Source organism: Pipistrellus kuhlii, unplaced genomic scaffold, assembly GCF_014108245.1.
Source record: "Pipistrellus kuhlii isolate mPipKuh1 unplaced genomic scaffold, mPipKuh1.p scaffold_m20_p_35, whole genome shotgun sequence".
In the NCBI taxonomy this organism is placed as follows: domain Eukaryota; kingdom Metazoa; phylum Chordata; class Mammalia; order Chiroptera; family Vespertilionidae; genus Pipistrellus; species Pipistrellus kuhlii.
Window position 1 is genome coordinate 5,954,331 of NW_023425535.1, and position 9,230 is coordinate 5,963,560.

The window sequence follows — 9,230 nt, forward strand, 5'->3', positions numbered from 1 at the left end:
GTCTCTATGTCATTTATTTCTGCTCTGATCTTTATTATCTCAATCCTTCTGCTCACTCTGGGCTTCTCTTGTTGCTCTCTTTCTTTCTTTGAGTTGTTGAGTTAGATTTACTATAATTTTTCCTTGTTTTTTGAGTTAGGCCTGTAGAGCTATAAACTTCCCTCTCAGGACTGCTTTCATTGTGTCCCATAGAGAAAATGCATATTAAAACTGTCTATAAAACCACTAGAATTCATTGAAAAGTAGCATTAAACTTTAAGGCATAGTTGAGAGGCAAGTGAAAGAGCCTCTCAAGTTAAGAGAAGAGTGTAGAAAGGGGATCATACAATGTGGGGAAGTCCCATTAGTAGAGCGTTAGGCCAATTATAGGACATGACAAGAAACCACTAATAATTCAGAGGTAAGATCTGTAAAACAGACAGAATTGTTAGAGAACAAATAGAAAAAAATCTCAATGTCAGTATATCGTATAGAAATGGTTTTTTACAATGCAGAATATCCTTGAAATAGAGAAAATGCATATTAAAAATGACTATAAAACCACTAGAGTGAGTCTAGGACACAGGTGTCCAGGATGCAGGTGGAGGTCTGGGTCCTGTGAGAGCAGTTCAGGCCCAGAGGGAAGTCTGAGCCCTGGGTTCGGTCTGGTACCTCACCTGAACATCTCGGTTATGGAATAGTAGTTGGGGTTAAGCATAGAGATCTAGTCCCCTGATACAACTCTGTGTTCCAGGTTTGTGGCCTGGGCCCCGGGTGGGCCTATCAGGCCTGGTCATAAAGGTCTGGGACCTGGATGTATGTCTGAGCCTTGGATGTAGGTCTGCATACTTAGGCATAGTGTGGCCACTACAGGGCACCATGGGTTTGGGGCAAGGGCAGGACCTCGGGATGATGAAATGGTGGTCAGGACTAGCCTGGTTATTTGGACTCCAATTAAGGAATAGATCCTGGCTTCTAGTATGCTTCCCCAAAATGGCCTTCTGGTCCTTGTGATAATGGTCTGGGACCAGGAGTTAAGTCTGGGCCTCGGTTGGAGGTCTGGGTTCTGGGAGGGCTTTCCCGGCCAGGGAGGGACTTCTGGACTTCCGGGGGGAGGGGGGCCTGGTACCTCACCTGGACATCTGTGTTATAGAATTGGTGGTCTGGGTTACAAATTGAGAAATACACCAGGATACAAGTCTGGATTCTGTGTTTGAGGCTTGGGCCCTGTTGTAAATTTCTCTGCCCCACCATGATAGTCTGGGTCCCTGATGTAGGTGTGAGCATCAGGTGGAGGTCTGGGTCCTGTGAGGGCAGTTCATCTCTGGAGGGAAGTCTTAGCCCTGGGGACTCTCTGGTACTTCACCTAACATCTTGGTTAAGGAATAGTTGTTGGGGTTACACATAGAGATCTAGTCCCCTGATACAACTCTTGTGTTCCAGGTTTGTGGCCTGGACCCCAGGTGGGCTTATTAGGCCCCGCCATGAAGGTCTGGGACCCGGATATAGGTAGGTCTGAGGCCTGGATGTAGGTCTGGGTGCTCACGCATGGTGTGGCCACTAGGGGGCGCTATGGGCCCAGGTGTGAAGTTAGGGACAAGGGCAGGAGCTCAGGATGATGAAATGGTCGTCAGGACTAGCCTGCTTATTTGAACTCTATTTAAGGAATAGGCCCTCGGCCTGAGATGGTGGGGGCCGCTTTGCCAGCAAGTCTGAAGAGGAGGAGCCCAACAGGGGCTGGGAAGCCAGGCCTGCCCGGGAGCCCTGCGACATGCCGCTGACCCAGAGAACAACTGGATCTTCATCAAGGAAGAGCAAGCCTTCGGGGGCCGAGGTCAGGCCCGGAGCCGCAGCGGCCGCGGGTCCCAAGAATTCACCTTCCGTGGCCAGCCCGCTGGCGGTGGCCCCAGCATCTGCGGCGGCAGGGGGTGCGGAGGGGTGGGGGGAGTCCTGGGGGCGAGGGCTGCCCGAGGACTTCCCCGCGCCAAGCCCCGACAACGAGGGCTCCGCGGACCAAGAGCTGCCCAAGCGGCGGCGGCAGAGGCCACGAAGGCTCGCCCCTGGACAGGGAGGAGGTCGCCTCCAGGAAAAGCGACTTCAGGGCCTGTCGGTCCCACAGGATGTACCCTGACGGCCACTGCGGTCTGAAGGCGAACAGCAGGGGCTCAAGGGCCTTCGGACGCGCCCCCCCTCCCCGGCTGAGCAACTGCGGCTACGGGCGGAGGGCCTCCCTGTCCAGACAGGCTGCCCACTGGCAGGGCCGCAGTGCCGGCGCCTGCTGGCAGGACCACGGCCCCCCGAGCGGCCCCGGCGGCCCCCGACTGGGACTGTGTCCCGAGGCCGCCCGGCACTCGGACGCGCTGGGCTCCAGGGGCTGCGAGGACGGCCGCCTGGAGGACAAGAGGGCCTTCTTGCCATAAGACCTCGGGGCCGATGCCGAGAGCGTGGAGAACCGGCCCTTCCGGCTGAGGCGCCCCCGCGCCAGGACAAGCCTCCACACTTCCGGCGTCTCTGGCAAGAGCGCGACTCCCTGTGTCTGTGGGGGCCCGAGGAGGAGCCCCACCTGCTGGCGGGTCAGTGGCCAGCCAGGCCCAAGCTCTGTCCAGGGGACAGGAGTGGCGCCGCGGGCCGCAGGTCCCCCGAGCTCTCCTACCAGAACTCCTGGGACCACACCGAGGAGGAGTGGGAGGCGGCCTCCGAGAGCAGCGACTTTAGCGAGAAGGATGGCTCCGGGCCCGAGCCCGGCTCCCACCTGACCAACCTCAGGGAGAAGAAGGAGCTGGCCAAGCGGAGCTTCTCCAGCCAGAGGCCCCTGGTGGACAGGTAGAGACAGAAGCTGGAGCTGGGGGGTTTGGGGAGAAGGCTGATAGGCCAGGCTGTGGAGATACCTCTCCCCGTTATAAGAGCCTGCAGAGTGGGACGCCTTAGAAAGCCAAAAGGTAAAACAACACACAGCCCTAAAAAAAAAAAAAAAAAAAAAAGGAATAGGCCCTGGCTTCTAGTATGGTTTCCTGAAATGGCCTTCTGTTCCTCCCCATAATGGTCTGCGACCAGGAGGTAGGTCTCGGCCACGGACAGAGGTCTGGGTGTTGGGAGCACCTTTTTGGCCAAGGAGTGACTTTTGGGCTCCTGGGGGTCAGTCTGGTACCTCACCTGGACCTCTGGGTTATGGAAATGGTGGTCTGGGTTAAAAATTGAGTACACCAGAATACAAGTCTGGATTCTGTGTTTGAGGCCTGGGCCCTGTTGTAAATTTCTCTGCCCCACCATGATAATCTGGGTCCTGGATGTACGTGTGAGCCCCAGATGGATGTCTGGGTCCTGTTTGGTCATTTATTTCCTGGAGAGAAGTCTGAGGCCCGGGTATGCTATGGTACCTCACCTGAACATCTTGGTTAAGGAATAGTTGTTGGGGTTACACATAGCGATCTAGTCCCCTGATACAACTCTGTTCCAGGTTTGTGGCCTGGTCCCCAGCTGGGCCTATTAGGCCCCGCCAGGAAGGTCTGGGACCTGCCTGTAGGTCTGAGCCCAGGTTGTAGGGCTGGGTGCTCATGCATGGTGTGGCCACAAGGGGCGCTGTGGATGCAGGTAGGAGGTTTAGGAACAAGGGCCGGAGCTCAGGATGATGAAATGGTGGTCAGGACTAGCCTGGTTATTTGTACTCCATTTAAGGAATAGGCCCTAGCTTCTAGTATAGTTCCCCGAAATGGCCTTCTGTTCCTCGCCATAATGGTCTGTGACCAGGAGGTAGGTCTCGGCCCAGTACGGAGGTCAGGGACCTGGGAGGCTTTTTGGGGCCAGGGAGGGCCGTCTGGGCCCCTGGCTGGCGGTCTGGTACCTACCCTGGACCTCTGGGTTATGGAAATGGTGGTCTGGGTTACAAATTGAGAAGTACACCCAGGGTACAAGTCTGGATTCTGTGTTTGAGGCCTGGGATCCGGGAAAATCTTCTTGGCCCACCATGATAATCTCAGTCCCTGATGTAGGTGTGAGCCCCAAGTGGAGGTGTGGGCCCTGTGAGGACAGTTCGGCCCGGAGGAAAGTCTGAACCCCGGGAACGCTCTGGTACCTTACCTGAGCATCTTGGTTAAAGAATAGTTGTTGGGACAATGGTGGTTGTGGCTTCTCTGGTGCTTGAGGAGGGCGGCTCAGGGGCGGGGGCGGCGGGACACGCGGGGTGTCCCACTGGGCCCGGTGCAGGCGATGAGCTGAAGCCTCTATGTGGCCACTGGGGTGCACCTGCGCCTTGGCGCCTTCGCTCTCGGGGCTCTGGGTCAGGCCACCTGTCCTGCCCGCCACCACCCGCCTCGAGCCTGCAGGCAGTGCTGTGGCCTAGGCCTAGGAGTGCTCACTGCAGCGCCTGCTGTGCGCCATGAGGTCGGTGGCTTAGGGTGCTTGAAGGATGCCTGCATCGCCTTCTGGATGTGGATGTTCTCCACCTTCTTCATGGAGAAATGGGCGCCTTGGCAGGACGACATGCTCTTCTACCTGTGCTGGAAGCTGGCGTTTGCGGACTCCGAGAGCGGGGTTGACTGGAGGAAGCTGCCAGAGGCCGAGCCTGAGGTGGAGGTGTACCGGAGGTGGCGGGGACGGGGGGAGACATGACTCCAAGAAGCTGCCAGGCTTAGGGGACCCTGACATTGACTGGGAGGAAAGCATCTGCCTGAACCTCATCTTCCAGAAGCTGGACTACATGGTCACCTGTGCCGTGTGCACGCGCTTTGAGGGGGGCGACATCCACATCCATAAGAAGGAGTCCCTGGTGAGCCACCGACCGGAGCCCAGGCCTCCCGCTGCCCCACCAGGCATCGTAGCCCTGCCTCCCAGGTGCTGGAAGAGGTGTGTGTTTTAGACTCCACGCTCCACCTGGGTGTGAGGCCTCACTGCGCCCTTCAATCTCCTTCCTTTCAGCAAGTGTTTGCATCACCAGCAAACACCCCATGGAGAGCAAGGGGGAGGAGTCTAAGATGAGCTTTGCCAACATCTTCATGATTGACAGCTTCGAGGAGGTGTTCAGCGACATGACTGTGAGGGAGGGAGAGATGGTGTCTGTGGAGCTGGTGGCCAGTGACAAAACCAACATGTTCCAAGGGGTCATCTTCCAGGGCTCCATCCACTACGAGGCGCTCTAGAAGGTGCACGACAGCCGGGTGAGTGTGGCCGCCCGCATGGCGCAGATGTTTTTCAGCTTCTACAAGTACAACAACATGGAGTTCGTGCGTATGAACGGGCAAGGGCCACGCGGAGAGGGTGGTGAGCTGTGTGTCCACTGGTGACACGTCTCCCTGCAGGACGGAGGAGGACTCCAGCCCGGCTTCGCCCATTCACGAGTGGATGGCCTTTTTCAGTACAACCCTGACCTCGGAGCAGAACAACTGTCCCACATTTTTCTCCCCGTCCCTCAAGAGGAAGGTGCCCTGCAAGGCGCCGAGATGAAGAAGGACAGCAAGGAGTTCTTTTGGGAGGACGATGATGCAGCGGACCTGCACAATGCCACCAACCTGCGGTCGTGGTCCCTGTCTAGCATGGGGCGGTCCCTGATCGAGTTCTGGCTGAAGCTGAACAGAGTGGATGGAAACTTCCTTCTCTATGCACACCTAACCGACGTCACATTGTCGCTGCATCAGATCCTAACAGACATCCTGGAAGTCCTGCAGAAGCCCATCCTGATGACCTAGCTGCGTGGAGCCACGCAGAGCCCCCGGCCCTGGAAGTACTGCCAAGTGCCTACCTGTCCACCGCCACCGGGGTCTGTGGCAGCCAGCACGGAGCGGGCAGCCATCAACCCAGGGCCAGGGTCGACTCCACGAACACCAGCCCAAACTGAAGTGCCTCTTCCTCTCCTCACTGGCTCTGCTCCTGCCCTGCGCCCGCCCATCACCCCAACCCGTCTCTGGAGAGCCCTCCACACCCAAAGAACCAGAGATTCCCCGAGGCCAGAGAGAGAGCGAAGGAGCAGCCAGCGGCCAATGAGTCCAGACCTGCCTACCTGCTCAGCAGGCGGAGACTGCCCACGGGCATCCCGTGTGCCCATGGTCCGTGCTTCCAAAGGAAGCGGCTAGGATTTTGCAGTTCCGTGCCAATGAACCTCCGTGTCTGCATTGCTCCTATGTCTGTCCTCCCTAGCGTGGTCCTAAAGGGGGCCCCCTGAGGAGGTGGGGAGCACCACTGTTGGATGGGGTGGCCCTGGGCCGGGAACATTGTCACCCACACCCGCCCCAGGGAGGCCTTGAGCTCAGCAGACAGGCCTGGATACCGCCAGAATACCCTTCACTTCCAGCCAAAGAGCACTACCCACAGCCCTAGAATGTGGAAGTGGACAGATGGGGGGCTCGGACCCGGCAGGAGTGGCTGAGTGGGTGGGGGTGGCATGCTCCCTGGAAGGCTCACGCTCCTGGGGCCGGAGGAGCTGGGCTTTCACCTCTGGCTTCCTAGAGATGCCCTTCTTGCCTGGGTGTGCTGGTCCAATTTCTCAGACCAGCTCACTGAGGCTAAGGGGAACTGGCTTTCATGCGGCCAGTACGGTCAGGTGTGGCACACGAGCTCCGGGTTTGCCCCTGGCCTGGTGCCAGCCAGGACCTCCGCCTGAGGACTAACGTGCTCTCAGAGCCAAGCCCTCTGAGAGAGGTTGGCCAGCCCCTGGGAGCGCAGTCACTGGCCTCTGCTGCCAAGTTGCGGAGTCTGAAGTCCCTGGAAACACCTGCGGGTCCCTGATGATGTCAGAGGCCCTGGGGGGCAGGAAAGGAATGGGAAGGGCTTGTTCCGTCAGTTTTCATTCTGTGCTCCAGGGTTTGCGCCTGCTCCAGGACAGGGACTACTTGGGGATTTCTCTAGATTATGTATGCTGTTAATAAAAGTGAGCTGTTGCATTAAAAAAAAAAAAAAAAGGAATAGTTGTTGGGGTTACGCATAGAGATCGAGTCCACTGATACAACTCTGTTCCAGGTTTGTGGCCTGAGCCCCAGGTGGGCCTATAAGGCCCCACCATGAAGGTCTGGGACCCAGATGTAGGTCTGGGTGCTCAGGCATGGTGTGGCTATTAGGGGGCGCAATGGGCCCAGGTGGGAGGTTTGGGGCAATGGCAGGGCCTTGGGATGATGAAATGGTGGTCAGGACTAGCCTGGTTATTTGGACTCCATTTAAGGAATAGGCCCTAGCTTCTAGTATGATTCCCCAAAATGGCCTTCCGTTCCTCGCCATAATAGTCTGCGACCAGGAGGTAGGTCTCCAATCCAGACAGAGGTCTGGGTATTGGGTGGGCCTTTTGGGCCACAGAGGGACTTCTGGGATCCTGGGGGGCGGTCTGGTACCTCACTTGTGCATCTGGGTTATGGTAATGGTGGTCTGGGTTACAAATTGAGAAGTACACCCAGGATACAAGTCTGGATTCTATGTTTGAAGCCTTGGCCCCTGGATAATTTCTTCTGCCCCACTATAATAGTCTGATTCCTGGATGTAGGTGTGAGCCCCAGGAGGAGGTCTGGGTCCTGTGAGGCCAATTTGGGCCCAGAGGGAAGTCAGAGGCCCGGGAACGCTCTGGTACCTCACCTGAACATCTTGGTAAGGAATAGTTGTTGGGGTTACACATAGAGATATACTCCCTTGATACAACTCTGTATTCCAGGTTTGTGGCCTGGGCCCTGAGTGGGCCAATTAGGCCCCACCATGAAGGTCTGGGACCCAGATGTAGGTATGCCTGAGCCCCCGAATTAGGCTGGGTGGTAGGCATGGTGTGGTCACTAGGGGGCGCTATGGGTTCGGGGCAAGGTTCGGGGCAAGGGCAGGACCTTGGGATGATTAAATGGTGGTCCATACTAGCCTGGATATTTGGCCTCCAATTAAGGAATAGGAACTGGTTGCTAATATGGGTCCCAGGAATGGCCTTCTGGTCCTTGCCATAATGGTCTGCGACCAAGAGGTAGATTTGGGGCCCGGATGGATGTCTGGGTCCTGGGAGATCCTTTGGGGCCAGGGAGGGTCAAATGGGCCTCTAGGGGCGGTCCGGTACCTCACCTGGACCTCTGGATTATGGAAATGGTGGTCTTGCTTACAAATTGAGAAGTACACTCAGAATACAAGTCTGGAATCTGTATATGGAAAATCTGGGTCCCAGGTGTAGGTGTGAGCCCCAGGTGGAGATCTGGGTCCTCTTAGGGCAGTTCGGGCCCTGAGGAAATTCTGAGCCTCCAGGGCTGTCTGGTACCTCACCTGAGCATCTGGGTTATGAAATAGTTGTTTGGATTACACATAGAGATATCTTCCCTTGATACAACTCTGTGTCCCAGGTTTGTTGCCTGGGCCCCAGGCAGGCCAATTAGGCCTTGCCATGAAGGTCTGGGATCCTGATGCAGGTCTGTCTGAGCCCTGGATGTAGGTATGGTGCACAGGCATTGTGTGGTCACTAGGGTTGCTATGGGCCCAGATGTGGGGTTCAGGGCAAGGACAGAACTTGGGATGGTGAAATGGTGGTCCTGACTAGCATGGTAATTTGGCCTCTAATTAAGGAATAGGCACTGGCTGCTAGTATAGGTCCCAGAAATGGCCTTCTGGTCCTTGCCATAATGGTCTGTGACCAGGAGGTAGGTCTGGGCCCCAGACAGATATATGAGTCCTGGGAGGGCCTTTGGGGGCAGGGAGGGTTATCTAGGCCCCTGGGGCTGGTCTGGTACCTCACCTGAACCTCTGGATTATGGAAATGGTGGTCTTGCTTACAAATTGAGAAGTATTCCCAGGATACAAGTCTGGAATCTGTATACGAGGCCTGTGCCCCACCATGAAAATCTGGTTCCTAGGTGTAGGTATGAGCCCCACGTGCAGGTCTGGGTCTTTTTTTTAATTTTTTATTTATTTTTTATTTTTTTTAGAGAAATTATATATATATATATATATATATATATATATATATATATATATATATTATTGATTTTTCTTACCGAGAGGAAGAGAGAGGGATAGAGAGTTAGAAACATCGATGAGAGAGATATATCGATCAGCTGCCTCTTGCACACCCCCTACTGGGGATGTGCCCGCAACCAAGGTACATGCCCTTGACCGGAATTGAACCCGGGACCTTTCAATCTGCAGGCCGACGCTCTATCTATTGAGCTAAACCGGTTTTGGCAGGTCTGGGTCTTTTTTAGGGCAGTTCAGGCCTGGAGGAAATTCTGAGCCTCAGGGCCTGTCTGGTACTTCTCCTGAGCATCTGGGTTATGGAATAGTTGTTTGGATTACACATAGAGTTCTCTTTC

General features: G+C 55.8%; 1 protein-coding gene across 1 annotated transcript; it reads left to right on the forward strand.

Moving 5' to 3' along the window:
- Positions 1-1,750: 1,750 nt before the first annotated feature.
- Positions 1,751-6,292, forward strand: LOC118732127 (uncharacterized protein KIAA0930-like). The gene is given in 8 exon segments (XM_036461205.2): positions 1,751-2,101; positions 2,219-2,802; positions 4,302-4,563; positions 4,565-4,744; positions 4,894-4,909; positions 4,912-5,209; positions 5,211-5,398; positions 5,401-6,292. Coding segments are annotated over 8 exon segments (2,139 nt in total). The 3' UTR covers positions 5,661-6,292.
- The last annotated feature ends 2,938 nt before the right edge of the window (positions 6,293-9,230 follow it).